The sequence below is a fragment of the Dermochelys coriacea genome, chromosome 10 (genome assembly GCF_009764565.3).
Source record: "Dermochelys coriacea isolate rDerCor1 chromosome 10, rDerCor1.pri.v4, whole genome shotgun sequence".
NCBI lineage: Eukaryota > Metazoa > Chordata > Testudines > Dermochelyidae > Dermochelys > Dermochelys coriacea.
The window spans coordinates 55,552,721-55,569,524 of NC_050077.1; the positions used below are offsets into that span (position 1 = coordinate 55,552,721).

General features: G+C 39.3%; 1 protein-coding gene across 19 annotated transcripts in view; it reads right to left on the reverse strand.

Moving 5' to 3' along the window:
- Window positions 1-15,145, reverse strand: part of FAN1 (FANCD2 and FANCI associated nuclease 1) — a 51,619-nt gene extending 36,474 nt beyond the window's left edge. For 7 of the 19 annotated variants that reach the window (XR_006274754.1, XM_043493830.1, XM_043493834.1 and 4 more), the window contains exons 1-2: window positions 10,835-15,145; window positions 8,891-10,345 (exon numbers count right to left, since the gene is read on the reverse strand). Coding sequence is in view for 18 of the 19 variants with exons in the window: in XM_043493830.1 (XP_043349765.1) it covers window positions 8,891-10,223 (1,333 nt within the window). In the remaining variant the exon portion in view is untranslated. The remainder of the gene's footprint in view (window positions 1-8,890; window positions 10,346-10,834) is intronic. The other 12 variants (XM_043493831.1, XM_043493837.1, XM_038417851.2 and 9 more) reach the window with 8 other exon arrangements.
- Window positions 15,146-16,804: the final 1,659 nt, after the last annotated feature.

A 16,804-nucleotide genomic window follows, 5' to 3' on the forward strand; every position in this document is an offset into this window, starting at 1 on the left:
TGATGCATCCTGTCTATTAAAAGAAGACAGGCAGCTTTAAGATATTTTTACAAGTTGATTCAGTAAAGAACAGTATCAGATTTTAGCCTTTGAAATAACATGCCAAGCAGAGAGCTTTGTATATGGGCTTGCAAAACCGATGGAATGGTTGTTAAAAATATATTGTGCAAATGAATTGTTAACCTCAATGATTTTGGCAAAAAAAAATAAAATAAAAAAAATTTTAAATGGCAACTTTGCTATTCAAACTTAAATAGCCCAGATGCTTACATTCTTTCTCTTCAAACGAACAAATCTGATTAAGTAATGTTAGACTGAAGACAGTCTCTTGTTCTGAAGAAAAGGAGTACACAGAGGATTTTCAATGGACCTTTGTGCTTTGGCAAAAATATGTATATTTTTGATTTTTTGCTGATCACTAGTTGCAGATCTATGTAGTTATACCACAGTCACAGCATATCTGATCTGCCTCTGAATGGGGTCTTCAGATCCTTATTTTTTCCAAACACAGACTCTGATTAAGCCATACATATTTAAGAGGTCTCAACTTAAATTGCAATTCTGGTCTGAAAAGAAGCCATTTTAAGGTCATACGTTAGCAACTCAATGACTCTAGGTCAAAGCTAATCTGATCAGATCAGGAAAAAGATATTTTTAACTGCTAACTCTGCTAAATTCTACCTGGAATCAGAAAGTCAAACTTGTTTCTTTCCTTTTCATGTATCAACACTAGCATTTTAGAGGCCAAATTATGCCAATTATACCTGTGCAGCTCTTCTGACAGCAAATTATGCCCTCAGTTAGACTCATGAAATCCCAGTGGTTTCAACGGGATTATACAGATGAGACTCTCTTTGACTGTGTGGCACAAGGGTAAACAGAATTTCATTGATGGTGGAAGTTAACCAAACCTTGCACATACTCAGATCCTGGGGCAACTAGCAAGAATAGAGTATTGTGTTAGAGCCATGTTTTTCCCTCAGAGTTAACTCAGGGCATCATCTGCACCACTGCCACTAATTTAAACAGAGATGACTCCGTTTAATACACCCAGGGACTAGATCTTTTGAGTAAGAATGTGCCATTTTTACAGATGCTTCAGAGTAGAACCACACTTCTGGCTTCATTGTGCCTCATTCTGGCTGTCCAAGCCTGATCTAGTTTTCTAATCACTTTCTTAACCAAGATGAGGCTAGTGTGTAGGAATAGTACTGTAGCCTTATCCAAAACCACGGAAGTCAACAGAAACATCCCTATTGACTTCAATTGTTTTTTTGGATCAGACTTTACAGAAGGAATATTCTATTTTTGGCTTAATGTGCAAGTTCCATTCACACTTGAAAAATTTTGTAATCTATCTTCAAGTAGGTTTTAAAATTTATTCCTACTGAGAAATAATTCTTATGTTTCAAATTTTCAGATGGCTGGTCAAATAAAATAGGGTTTGCTTTTCTTTCAGCATGAAAAATATCAGAGCCAGATCTGTCACCAGTAAAAATACATCTTATTTCAATCCATTTACTCTAGCACAGAACAGAAGCCTTCCAAGAAGTGTCAAAAATCCATCTGACATCTTTAACTATGACATTTTGCATTTGGATCATTGGTTTACCTGAAAAATAGGAAAAATCACATATTTATCCAAATAGCTCGTGACTCTCTACAGATACTGAAGAATGCAAGTTAAACCACATAATGCTGGCATTAACCTGCCCTTGAAAGATATAGTCAATTTGAAATCTAGTCATTAAAAAAACAGAAGTCGCTTCAGGTATAGCACCTGCTGCCTGAAAACTTGAAATGCTGTGACATTTTTTCTGGCTTTACAATAAAATTTTCCTATTTAACAGAAGTTCTTTCCTCTGTTGCTGTGTGAAAGACCCAAACAAACAAAAAGAAATACGATCAATGACTATCCATTTATATGCCATAGGTGTACAAGGTGTTTTGCAAAACATAAGACCAGGTCCCTGCTCCAAGAATCTTACATTTTAACAACTTGATGCTAACAAACACTTACTAAAAGGGTAAGTAACTCTACATACAAGCAGTCCCACTTTAGAACTACTCACACATGTAAAGTATCAGAGGGGTAGCTGTGTTAGTCTGGATCTGTAAAAGCATCCGACGAAGTGGGTATTCACCCACAAAAGCTTATGCTCCAATATGTCTTGAGACTATAGGTGCTACAGGACTCTCTGCCGCTTTCACACTGTAAAGTTACTCATATGTGCTGGCAAAGAATCTAAGAGTGCAGCAGTGTGATTATACAGGCCATCAAAACAGGAAATTAATTTATTTTTCACGAAGATGAAAGATATGCAAAAATTAAACAAAAACATTGCCCATAATTTAATGTGGATATTAAAAAAACCTCATTAATAGAAGGTTGTCTGGTTGGTGGATTTAAGATGTGTTTACTTTCAGCATCCTTCTGCATGCACATAGTGCTCTGACTCCTGATGAGCTTCTAACTTGTTTACCACTGTCTGTTCCTGCTCAACTATAACTGATCAATAATAAAAGCAGACATATTAATTTAAACACCATCAGTTCAGATGTAATTAGAAAATGGCAGCTGACTTATACATGCTTATTAAGCTTTTCTTTTGGCTGTAAACTTACGTCTCTCCTCCAGACTTTTTTTTGTCTGATGTGTCTTTCAATAGATGGATCATTCCACTGGGAGAATTATATTCAAAGGCCCAAGTTGTAACTTCCCCAGTAGTATTAGAGTTTCTTTCAAGTGTCTTTGATTCTTTGCAAATCAGAGACAGAGAGAGAGAGAATGAGGACTCATATGCCAATATCCTACCCACTCTTACCCCCCATGGAAAATGACAAAACTAAGGCTGAAATTCAGTAACTGTAGTGCAAATATGGCTTTATCTCAAAGGTCCTGTGCTAATACTTCTACTCAAGCCTCATATTCTGCAGCACATAACCTTGGGAGTAAGTTTTTTCTGTTGTTATTGATATTGTTAATACAATGGCTTCACTCACATGAAAAGCAGTTTTAGATTTCAGCTGAAATTAACAATTTTGCTTTAAGTGAAAATATGATTGGGAAAAGATGCCAAAAGCCCGAGGAAAGTGACTACATAGTAATTATTTCCACTGCATTTTTAATGAAGCAAAAATGGCAATCATATTTGCTTTGTTTAGTTCTCTGACTGTGCATTAGTAGCCAGTGACGTCTGTAGGAACAAGTGTTACTCCAGGACTGACACATGTCATTTGGCTGCAGACAAGAATGAGGAGCTCATATAGTGCATTAAGGAGTGTTACCAAAATGGTATTTTAATTTTTCCAATAGAGATATAGATTTTTTTTAAAATGTTATGTAAAATATAGAAAACATTCCTTGCCAAGATTCTCCAAACAAAGTAAGACATGTTTTAAGCCTACAGAGTTTGGCAACGCACCTTTACATTAACTGCTACTACATTATTTTAGAACTCAAGAACAACTCACAGGTTTTCAGCTGCTCAACATTTAGCAAAGCTAACAACCCTACAGAAAACTGCTTAATGATGAGCATTTAGAACCAGGAAGTACCTAACCAGTATATGAGCTTTTCTTTAGAACATTTGAGTTTTTGCATATTTTGCATAAACAAATGGATAGTTAACAACCTATTTCCAACATAAAACACTTTCTTTTTTGTAAAGGCTGGGACAGAAGAGTGGGGAATGAAAAGTTTCTTTAAAAGGAATTTTACCTTTAAAAATACATTAATTCTCCTGCATCATAATCTCTGCAGCTAAAAAAGCTCACTACAGAACAGACCGCAACCATACCCTGTAAAAATAAATTATTACTGAGGTGGAGCAATATTGTCCTAACTCATTCTATCGACTTGTGCTAATGAACTTCCATATATCAAAAACCGTCAACTGAAGAAATCAGACATGCATTTTTGCAAAAACTAATGAATTAGTGAAGTATACATACTATGCAAATAGCTTAACTAATGCATTACATGTGTATATATCAACAAGAAAACTGCCTTTTCCGATATAGAGTTCTACTGAAGCAGCATGATTTTACACCAGAGGGAACTGATTTAAATGAAAGCAATGTAAATTACCAATTTTAATTATCATTTAAAATCAGTAAGCAGGAAACTTTCATCTAAATAATAAATTTCAGTCTTGTTTTCCATTTGTACTTTTAAGTTATTTTCCTAAAAACCATGGTGATTTGCTACAAAATATAGTCTTTACACTAAATTTGTTAGTACTTTTTGCTAAGAGGATATGTATATCTATACATATTTATTTAAGCAATTACATAATATTAACATACATTTATTCAGATTCCTAATTTTCATTACATCAGAAAATGGTGAATGAGGCATTTCTTATTTACTAGATTATTATTTTTTTAAATTGTGATTTGTGGCAAAATGCAATTAAAAAGGCACAAAACCAGCTTTTAAAAATTATTATTATTATTTAAATAAAAGTACCTTAAATGTGCTGGATATACAAGAAAAAAAAGTTATAAAAACATGTTTTGAATTTAAAACTAACTGATTTAATACAAAAAAGTAGTATTATCCCTAGTTAGTGAACTGAATGTATTGTTTCTGGCTGCCATGTCCTTCAAAGTTTAGAACTAGTAAGTCTTATCCTCTCATATCTAGTTTTCACTCTTGGATTGGAAGACAAAAGCAAGCTTTCCTGTATTTTCAACTCCCAATCAGTTTCTCAATTTTGAATCAACATTGAACAGAACTAATTGGATAAACTGAAATTAAGAAAATATTCTCTCTGCACCTACAAAAAGAGATTACTGCTGGTTTAGCACTTCAACAAACTCTGGTTTCGGATGCATAATCGGTGACTTCCAGCAGTTCAGTGGTTTAACTTTCTTTAAAACTTCACCAGTAAAGGGCACTACTTATTTTTTTATTTAATTTAAATTATTTTAATAGATTATAGTAAGGCTGTAACATAGGATATCATAATTTCAAATCTAATTTAAAATAGGTTTATTTTTAAAGAAAAATGTATTTAATCTAAACTAAAAAAATCCAATAAAAAAAAAAAGTATTGATTTTTATCCACCTTGTATTTGTTTGAATGACAACACAGGCTTTTGCAGCAAGATCTAATAATAGGGAACAGACAATGAGTTTGTCTGAACTTTTAACAAATATGGGACAAAATATATTAAACTGAAGATTCTCTAATTTTATAGTAGCTTCTGTACAATCTGTGGCTTTAATGCTATCCAGTCACTTCCTCACAGCAACACTTCTCAGTGAGTCATCATACTCCATCTCCTAGAGAAAAGGAGATCACATTTTACTATGATGCTGAGGCACAACCGATAATTTATCAGCATTGCTTTGCGGTAACACTTATTCTATGTTCCCTGAGCTACTGGGGGAAAACTGTTTAGATTACACACTGCAAAAGACAAGAAGGCTACCTCTGTATAAAAGATCAAGTGGAACTGCTATGACCTATTCTGGGGGTTGATTCCAGAGTTTTGGCAGTAACTAATTTGATTTTCACCCTACAACTGTATTTACACAACTTGTAACATCAGATAGGAACATCAATCCATTTTTTGTGTGTGTTTATATTGTACTTATTTACCATATCTTCAAGCTGTCACTACATACACATGTTTAAATGAGACAGGAGAGAGTTCTCAAACAGCAAATTGTCTAAAGCAGGGATCATCAACCTTTGGCATGCAGCCCACCAGGAAAAGCCCCTGGCAGGCCATGCCGGTTTGTTTACCTGCAGCGTTTACAGGTTTGGCCAATTGCGGTTCCCATTGGCTGTGGTTCGCTGTCCCAGGCCAATGGGGGCTGCGGGAAACGGCGCAGGCCAAAGGATGTGCCAGTGGGAGCTGCGATCAGCCGAACCTGCAGATGCGGCAGATAAACAAACCAGCCCGGCCCACCAGGGGCTTTTCCTGGTGGCCACGTGCCAAAGGTTGCCGATCCCTGGTCTAAAGTATCTCCATATCTGTTGTCCACTTCTTATATTCCTATTATGTGTCTTATCCATTCATTTTCTGAATTCTTTAAAATTTTATATAATATTAATTATAAAAATGTTGCCCTCTTCCTCTCATGGCAAAAAGAACTGTATTGCATTACTGCATTGTCTATAGCGGTATGTATAGATTCAGATCTTTAAGTAATAAACAAACCTTACAAACTAGGTATGTATATGAACTGCAGCCACAAGACAACTCATCCTAACAAGCACAAACCAACATCATCATATTCTGTCATCTAACTCCAGTTTGGTATTAAGCACCTCGTGATGTCAAACAAGTGAAACAAAAAATGTGTAATATTAACCTTCAGTCCAAGATATGAACATTAATAAATTATTCAATGAAAGCTTCCTACTTTCTGTGATGACATGTCAGAGGGTGCCTATCCAAAAATACTGGATCTGCATAGATTTCTTTTTATTACTACTGTGTCATGCATCAGAGTTTAAGATCATTTGGGACTTTTAGAAAAACATTAAAATGGACAAACAAGTAACAGCTTTGGAGTCATGGTCCATTAACAGCATTTATTCAGCCAGCTTTCTTCTATTTTAATTTGAAAAGTGAAACAAAAAAAATCACGAGCGATTTTTAAACTAGCACAAAAAGAAAATGAATGTGAATAATTCACTGTAGATATCAATGTAAAAGAACTGAACATGCAAAGGTTCCATTAGGGGAAATATTCCCCTTCTGAATTATAATGAAGCTTTTTGCCCATTAGTTAATCCAAAGTGAGTTAACACAATTCATTAATTAGTGCAGCCAGTTCAATGCTTTCAGGCCCAGATTTTCAACAAAGTCTATATGTAACTAAGAGCCTGGCACTTGTGTGCACTCAGCTCAAGCACACACTATGTTGCATGAGCACATACCTATTATGCACACAAACCTAATGTGCATGGTGAGGGAGCCAAACATTACACTGGGATCTCGCAAAAATACAACAAAACTTAAGCACTTTGGAAATTTGGTATTCCTCAATAGCTATCTGTAGACATGACCAGGTGCCAGCTTCACTTTCAGCAGTGTCCTCAGAAGAGAACTGCAACAGTAAAAAACAGATGGGGAGCAATGGGAACTCCCATAAATTCCAGTCTGAAGTTTCTGGAGGGAAAGGGGTGCTACTGATGTCAATAATCACCAGGTTTCAGAGTAGCAGCCGTGTTAGTCTGTATTCGCAAAAAAGAAAAGGAGTACTTGTGGCACCTTAGAGACTAACAAATTTATTTGAGCATAAGCTTTCGTGAGCTACAGCTCACTTCATCGGATGCAACTAATAATCACCACTACTCACATCTTTGTTACTGCTAGTTGTTACTCTCATCTAAACAGGCACCAGAATGCTAGTTACCTCTACTTGCAAGGAGGTTAAGAGTTGCTAGGATGTCTTCCTCCAGTCTGTAAGCCAGTAGTTTACGATATATATGGAACTGTTGTAGATTGCCCTCACTGCAGACTGCCACCATTCTGATAGATTGCTTGGACCTAAACACAGGTGCAACTAAGAGTGGGAGGACACTGAGATTATGACCACTGCAGGTGGACAGAAAATGGAGCATCCCGTAAGACCAGAGAATTCCATGTAGACCTCAAGTGCCCTCATACTGTCCAGCCACTCAGACTAAAGAAAGTTCTACATATACAGTATAATTCAGGAGTGCAGGATTGAAAGTTGATAGCCTTGATCTGGGTGATGCTGTCCTTTTAGCCCAGTGCTTGTGATATTCACCAACCCCTTATGCTGATTAGAGAGGAGACTATGCTGCAGTATGGGTCATATCCAAACTTCCAAAATGTGGAGGGTTTTATACTCCAGAATTCAAAATATTTCTACGGGGTTTAGAAAATGTCATAACAACATGTTCTTATCAGTTACTGGCAAAACTTTTATATATTTTACAGAAACCAGAGTCAGATTGCTTTTCACTTCAAACCAATGTTTTATACATGATGCTACGGAATTCTGAAAGAATAGATTATTAAATCTATTAAATCTATTTCACGGGGTCAAAATGAAAATTACTTTCCCATATAAATTGTTTGTAATGTAATGTTATAGCCATGCTGGTCCTAGGATATGAGAAAGACAAAGTGAGTGAGGTAATATCTTTTATTGGACCAACTTCTGTTGTTGGACAAGACAAGCTTTTGAGCTTCAGAGTTCTCCCTCATGTCTGGGAAAGGTAACCAGAGCGTCACAACTAACTAAAAGGTCGGACAGATGGTTAAGCATAAGAAGTTAACAGAAGTTGCAAGAAACCACTTAAAATGAAGTGGGCAATAAACATCTCGGCAGTCATAAGACAAAGGAGGGTTAGTAGGTTACAAATTGTTGTAATGAGCCATAAAATCAGCATCTCATGATTTTTAGTATCTAGCAGAGTTATGAATTTAAGTTCCCCAGCTCATCTTTTTAAGGCGTTGTACAGGTTTCCCTTGGGGACGAAAGACTGATAGGTCAGATATGCTTTATGAAAAGTATTTGCCCACAGATGATGTGGTGTTTTTATCTTATATCATTTTTCTGCGAGAGCTCATTTGAGAGCATACTGACTGTCCAGTTTCACCCATAGAGAAACCACAAAGAAGTTGGTTCAATAAGACCTTTTACCTCACCAACCTTGTCTTTCCCATATAAGAATTATTAAGCAAGGTTTAATCGCTGTTGTTGCTGTTTCTCTTTTTTGTTTGGATTTTTGGGAGGGGGGAAGGAGAAGATTCCCCCTCACACTATCTACCTTAGGGTTTTATACTGTTGCCTATCAACATAGCAATGGAGCATCTTCCATGTAAAATCAGTAGCAATAGCAAAGTCCCTCGTGGACACTCAACACAACAATAAATCAACTAAAGAAAAATATACCTGACAATTGGTAGAACTTTGCGATAGTGCTGGTGTCTTGCTCATCAAAGAGTCTCCGATCATCATGATTCTCCAAGACCATTTGCAGGACCATCAGGAAATTCTGGAGATAATATGGGTGACCAAAAGAGTCAGTCGCAGAACCAAGTGCACCACTTATTTTGTCTAGAATGTCACCGGCAGTATTCTGAAAATCCACCTCTTGCATAGGTTCTGAGAAAGTATGATAAATCATCTCATTCCTTAAGTCTTCATGAACTTCCATAGGAAGTGTTCCTGTATTATCCGTCACTAGGCAGTTTTCTGTATGGCTCTCATACGCCACTTGTGCCCTTGAAGGAGTAATATCCTTAACAGAGAACTGAGTTTTGGCTTCTGAACCATCGGATCTCTCTACTTTATTATAACTTGCTGGATGTGTTGTATGTTTGCCAAGATTAGGCACCATGCCTTCAGAACAACTGTGTTTCTCAGTGTTCCCTTCAGCAGACACTAGCTCCCTGGCAACAATCCTAACTGAGGATACAAATCCATGAGCAGAACCCACAAGAGTCTCTTTATCACATTCTCGTGTTTCTCCCTGACTTGCAAGTTCCTTTGTTAAACTGTCTTTTGGGACAAGTTGCTTTTGGAATCCTACCAGAACAAAGTGATTCTCTTTCTGAGAGCCATCCCCAGCACAAGTCTCTCCATCACCCCATTCTGCAGCATTGTCACACACACTGTGAACAGCTGGAGTTGAAGAATTCTTCTTGTTTTCTTCTATCAGTTGTCTACTCTGGATACGGCGCCTTCTGGACAGTTTAGATGATAAGTTTCCCAAAGAAATACTTTTAACCATTTGCACCCTTGGCTCATTCTGAACATCGTACATAGGAGCATTATTCTTCTTAAAGTAAGGACTAGTCTGCTGTCCTGCGCCTCCTCTTATTTTCAACAAGCTGCTTTCAAAGATACTCTCATTTTTCTCTGAAGTCGAAGCTTCCTTTGCAAAGTATGGGCTGGAACTAGTATTCAGAGCTATACACGATTGGCCCTGATTCAAAAAACAGTCAAGTCCTGTATCAACCAGAATCATTTCACCATCCTCATGGTTCTTCTGACACATTTCATCTATGTGCTTGTTGATCCCATACCTTGGCACCATCTGCCCGCACATAGGGCAAGTGACTTTGGCTGGGGGAGTGTTGTTAAAAAATGAAAGGATAGAGGAAGAAGCTGAAGGTATGGGTGTTGCTCCTTTAACTTCTGCTTCATTCTTTTTCTTGTTTTTACTGAGGGACAAGCTTCTCCGGGGTCTTTTATTTTCTGGAGATGTGACTTCCGACATCATGGGATTAAAAAGCACATCCACTGCACGGGCTGCTTCATTTCAGTGATATTTTCTTATTCTGAAATCATTAAAAAGAGGAGTTTTCTTGGCTTCGTATTATTTGCCTGTCTCTTCTGCCCTACCTGCAAGAAAATATACGAAGCTTAAGAACAATTCTGAGTCTACTGAAGAGAAAATCTATTAACTGCCAAACACAACCAATGTGAATAGTGCAGATAAGAAAAAGACTGTATAGGTCTGGAACAATTTACTCCTCAGCCTGCTGTGCTATTACTGTCCCATTAATGTTTCACTGTGCACCATCAGTGGACATAACCTAGCATGTTGAGCAATTCAGTTCTGTTTAACTAAACATTTTTATAATACTCAGGAGCAGTCAAGTAGTTAGACAGAACTCTTCCCTCAATTAACATTTCAAGATCTGCTTTGAACAGGAGCATCTGAACTCTGACCCACACACATCAAGAGCTTTAGGCTGTGCGTATGCCCAAATCATGAGGCAATAAGCACCTGATGAGCATCTTTAACTCCCACTCACTTCAGCTGCAAATGCTCGCAACTCTGAGGATTTGGCCCTTAATTTACATATATATTTGGGGATTAGTGTTCACCAATATCTTAAAAAACTGTCAGAGGATGAGTATAGCTGCGCTCTACGGATTCACCAACAGCTATATTTTGCTCTTGGAGTGCACCCTGTCAAGCTGGCTTCCGAGCACAACTACACCAAATTTTTCCATTTTGGGAGGCCACAAAGTTGCATCAATGTGTTTGAGAAATCTTCACACACATTGTCTGAGAAGAGACAAACAACAGGGGAGTGAAAAATAAGGCTGACATAGAGAAGCTGTTCCCTTCCCATCCTCTCATGCAGAACCAGCCTGGCTCTAAATTCTGAAGACCTGCACTCAAATTTGAACATTTCAGTTCCTTCACCCCTAAGCTGTGTGCAGTTATGACCGACATTCTAAATATAACTTTAGCATCAATAAGGCATTACAAAATGCTTTACTAAGATGGGTGTCATCTTTGCTCGACAAATGAAGAAAATGAGGCATAAAGTAGTTGAAGGGCCGTTGTCAACATTAAAAAATCCTATGTTGTAAGCAAACAAGATTCTTTACGTGTTATTAACTACAGGTTATTACAAATGAAAGAACTTTAAAAACCCCATTATTCAGGCTTAGGCACCAATCCTGAAAGGACTTATCCACACACTTAACTTTACTACCCTGTGTAGCTCCACTGATTTCAATGCATGTGTTTTTGCAGAATCAGGACCTTGATTTTTGTGTGTATATCAGCTTGTGCAACAAATATCAATGCAATTAGTTCACTTTATTTATAGTCAAACATTGTATGGAAGTGCTTTTTAAAAAATGTTTGCATTTGACTGTTTTAATTATGGAAGCAGTGTTAATGATGTAAACTATTAGGCTGTACATTAGCTTCTTTATACAAAAAAAATATGGGGCATTTAATTTCAGCCTTCATTTAAATAACATGCCTACTCACACATAGAGTCAGGGGCAAAGGGTCCAACCCAGGTCTCCTGATTCCTTCTGTTGTGTCTTTTGCTCTTTACGCAAACATACTATGAAGGAATTACAGGGGGGCCCAAATAAGGTTTCCTAAATCGACACAACATGCAAGCCCTAGCTACATATATACACACGGCTGCTCTGGCAGAGTCTCAAATACAGCCCGCAGCGAGCACCACCACAAGGCGCCACTGTCCTACACGCTACCCCCCTCCCTGTGCCTGCTCTCAGCCCCAAGCCCGCCGCTTCCTTTAGAACATGCAACTGATCTTTTCTGGTGGTTCTTGCTCGCTTTTTGGTACAATCATCACCTAAAGGCAGCACCTTCCATTTAAAAACCAAATCCCTTTTTTAAAAAGCGGGTTAAAACGGATTCCGAGGCTACCCCGGGCCGTTTCCCATCCCGCTCCCCGGCCCTTGCTGGGGCCGCAAGGCCCACAACAACGGGGGCAAAGGGCTGATGAGGGGGGTGGGAATCAAACGGTGCCCAAAGCGCTAACCAAGCTCTCACAGCGAGAGGGCGGGACAGACTCGAGCCCCGGGCATCACGAGACCAGCAGGGCGGCGAGACCCTCTAGGCCCCAGCGCCTCCGTCCCACTCGCGGGTTCCCAGAAAATCTTTGCTCCCTCCTGGCCCCTGAGCCCGGGCAGAGCCGCGGCGGCGACTCGCCGGTGCCCCCTAGGGGCGAGCGTAGAAGGGGCAGTTAAACCCCCGCGCAGGGAACGAGGCAGCGATGGCGGACCCGCCCCTGCGACAGGCCGCCCCGCCCCCAGGAAGGGGTTCTGCCCGCGAGTGACACAAGGCCCTCGTGCAGTGACGTCATTGCGCAGGGCTCTGCGTGCGGCGTTGGCAGGCCGGAGACCCTGTGCCAACCCCGCTGCCCAGCGCAGCTCGGGGGGAGGGGCACAAGCACAACGCTGGTAGGAACCGACCCGGGGGGAGCGGGAGCCGGAGCCGGAGCCGGAGCCGGAGCCGGGGGGGCGCCACGTTGCGGCCCCCCCGCTCCCTCACTCACCTCCGCTCAGGGCCGGGCACTCTCCATCCATCACCGCTCTCCAGCCAGCCCTCCGCCACAGGCTCGATGAGCCGAGCCCGGAGTGATCGATTCGCCCGGCTCTGCTGGCGGCGGGGCGCTGGTGCCGAGCGCGGTGAGGGCTGCCGGGGTCAGCCGAAGCGCGCTAGCGAGCGGAGCACGCGGGAGATGGACCGTGCATGAGCGCGATTGCACAGAGCAACGCGCCTGGCCCCCCGGGGGCTGGCGGCGCTGCCCGAGCTCTAGCCCCGAGGAGGGAAACAGCAGCGAAAATGACCCCCCGTTCGGCAGGCTCCGTCCCCCTAACGCCCTCCCACGTACCCGGCCGGGAGAGGACAGGCCGCAGGCCGAGTATCGAGAAACGGGACTATTGCTGACGTACCAACGTGGACGCAGTGCTGTACCTTGTGCCTTGTACGTGCAAGGGCGGGTAACGGCCTGAGGGAAGTGGGGAGGGCCCCTAGCCGCCATCACCTAGCAGCTTGTTGATAAAGCAGCGTGGGAAAGCTGCCTTTTCCAAAGGTAGTACCACTGCCATTTTGTAGATCATTCAGCACATAAGCTGTAATACATGATGTAACCTAGCAGCTATAGAGGAGCACTCCTGGCCAGGCTGAAAGCTGTTTTAAAACACTGCAATTTTTGAAAAGTGGTTTAAGGGCAAATGGTAGTGTTCTGATCAAATTACATTCTGCTTACCTTAAAGTCACCCGTGTGACTTCAAATTACTAAAGCATTCTTCTACTCCTGTCTTAAGCAGTTGTGTGTTAGGTAGGCATGTAGGAGTTAGATTAACTATTTTATACATAATAGGCCTACCTTATTGTCTAAGAAGTATACTAGAGATTTTATATTTCACATGAAAGAATGTTTTTTTTACTTAATGTGAGCAGTCTAAAGTTACATAGGCAATACATACACATATAATAATGGATACCATATCCTCTTGCCTATGCAGAGACCATACAAAGTCAGTGAAGTTCTGCCCATTCATATCCAATTGCAGTCAGGGTCCTGGTTTGTCTGGGCCTGTATTGAGTCCTTCTACCCCTGTACTCATTACAGGATCAGGGCCTAAATCAGTTTGTAAAACATCTTGATATCTTTAGGGATTAAAGAGAATACATTTTTAAAAGCTACAAAATGCTTAATCATATGCAGGTGTCACTCTCTAATCATTACATTTTGGATTTCAGAAAAATCTTATTTACCTCTTGTAACAAACAAATATAGCATATGACCAGCATTGAGAAGTTCAGTAAAGATATTCAACATTAAACCAGAGTCATAATGCAAAGGCCAAGTTGAGATCACAAACTATTCTAATATCTATTAGGTATGGGATGGAATATGGATAAAAGGAAGAAAAGAAAAAAAATAAAAGCTAAAGCTGTATCCCTTAGAAAATTCTTTTGTGAGTTGAAAGGATAAAAAATGCTTACAACAGTATCTCCAAAGAGACTGAAAAAAGGCTCCAGATCCTAAAAGATGAACAGCTGGTCTTGAAGCTCCAGGGCGAGGCCGAATCTGGCAAGTGTAAGATAAATACAAAGTTGGATGCTTTAACCAAAAAGAGAAGCCAAGAGATCTCCAGAACTCCCAATTTTAAAGTCTCTCTATTGAGAAAGTCTTTGAAGCCAGAAAAATGTTTATATCCTTAATAACTAGAAGCTTGAAAAGTTCCTTCACTTCAGCTGTTTCACAATACTGGGTTCCTAAATCACATACATAAGGGAAAGGAAGAGCTGTTCCTTCATTAAATTTGAAAGGGATTTCAAGTGCACTTCATAAAAGGCCATGTTATAACAAGAAAGGTAATTTTTTTTTTTTAAATATATCAGACCACATGTGAGCTAATTGGCCTGTAACACAGGCACCCTCTCTCTAAAGAGATGTTTAAGAGGAGCATGGCCCTTGAAGTACTGACCAATTTAAAATAAAGCAAGTCAACAAAACAGAAGGAAAAACATCTTGACCAGAAAACCTTTTTAACTTCAAAGCAGTGGAAGATTTATGGCTATGGAATGAAGAATCTGCAGAAATGTCTTAATGTAAGAAGCCACATAGATTTACATTAGGAAAAACAGAACTATTCCTGAAGCTGCTGAAAGATACGCAGGGTACAATTGTAAATAAACCAGAAATTAAAAACTCTTCAACAAATGAAGAAAGTTCTGAAAGGGAATGTGAATGCTAGCTACAATTTTAATTTTGATTCTCTCAGGAGACTTCTTCACACTGTCTCAGCAACGATTTCCTACCGAGTTTACTGCATTATGAACTATTATCTTTAGAGTACGTTCCATTTACAGGTCTAACATGCAACAAATACTGGAACTGATCAAGTGCCAATACTGAAATAGTGGGATGTTTCAGGGTAAAGCATATAAGCACAAATAATACATAGGTAGTTCTGGGTAAAAGCCATTACAGCTATCACTGTTATATAGTGTGTCTTTTTTTTAAAAAAAAAAAGATGCAGACACAAGTCCTTTATCTAGCCTATTAACAATAATTGTGCTATCTTGGTTTTGTCCGAGTTTGAATTAATGCAATGCTAGCTTCTATGACTTGAACTGTGACAAATTTTCCAAACGTCCCTTTGCAGATACACATGATTTATCTGAAGTCACTGAAAAAAAAAATATTTAATCCCCAACAACCAATTAATCTTTTTACTTCAGGTACTTAAAAATGGTATACTGTGATTGGTAAAAATCAATTTGTTAACATGTGTCTCAATCTGATGAAATGTATTCAGGATAAGTCAGAATTTCTTTAGGAAGTCAAAGGATAATTAGGGCATTATGCAACAGGAGAATGAAAGTTCAGGATTGTCATTGCCTAGCATTTAACCTGCTTTAGGGCTTGTATATACTTGAAAATTGCACATTTAAGTCAGTTTAGAAATCAACATTGATGAACTCAAACTGATTTAACTCTGGCTTATCAATTTTACAAGCTAAATCAATTAAGCAAGAGTTAAACCACTTTGAGTGCATTTATATTAGGGGTTTATACCAGTTTAACCAGATGGATTTCTAAATCAATTTAAACTGGTGAACTTTTTAGTGTTGAAAAGCCACTCAATTTAGCAAACATCAAAAAGATATTAAAATAGGACAGGCAGGCACTGAATCTGATGCTGGGTTGGAGGTGCTTTATATGCTTTCAAGATATTTCCCCAAAAGGATGTAGTTAATCCATTTGCTAGCAGTCAGATGATATGGAAGTGTATGCTCATTGCCATACAAGACAAAAATAATGGGGCCTCTGCCTCTGCCCCAATATTCCCAGTCATGAGAACACTTTCATTTTGGTTTGTTCAGATTCTATTACCTGAGTAATCTTGCTCCGAGTACCAAACAAGATTATTTCAACTGTTGAACTGTCAGAAATTCTAACAATGGGCAGAGGTTGTTAAGGAGCACAATCTTAGAACCATCTTTTTTCCCGGAACAGTAGGAATCTATATTAAGCTACCTTTAGATTTCTGATGATCAGCAGAACAGGACAATATTGTTCAATTCTAAAAAGGATACTCTGGCTACCTACTAAGCTCTAAAGAACAAAAATGAAAATTTCATATTCATGGAGTAAAGACGACTTAGGTTAGATGTATTAGGAAAAGCTTTCTGAGGATAGTTAAGCTCTGGAATAGGATTCCAAGAGTGTGGAATCCCCCCCATTGGAGGTTGTTAAGAGCTAGTTAGACAAACATCTGTCAGGGATAGTCTAGGTCAGTGGTTCTCAAACTTATTTTTTCGCAGACCACTTGAACATTGCTGAGGATCTCGGTGGACCACTTAATGATCTTTCCAAATGTTGTTTGTACCGTTATCTATCTATTGTAAAGCGCTTTGGATAAAAGCGCTATATATAAAAAAAAAGTAAAAATGTTTTTGGTTTTTACAAATAAAAGCATGCAAGTCATATTTTAGTATCAGTAGTCTTACTTTTCTAATGCGATGGATGTGCCCTCTCTCCCTGCCACAGCAGCCCCTGA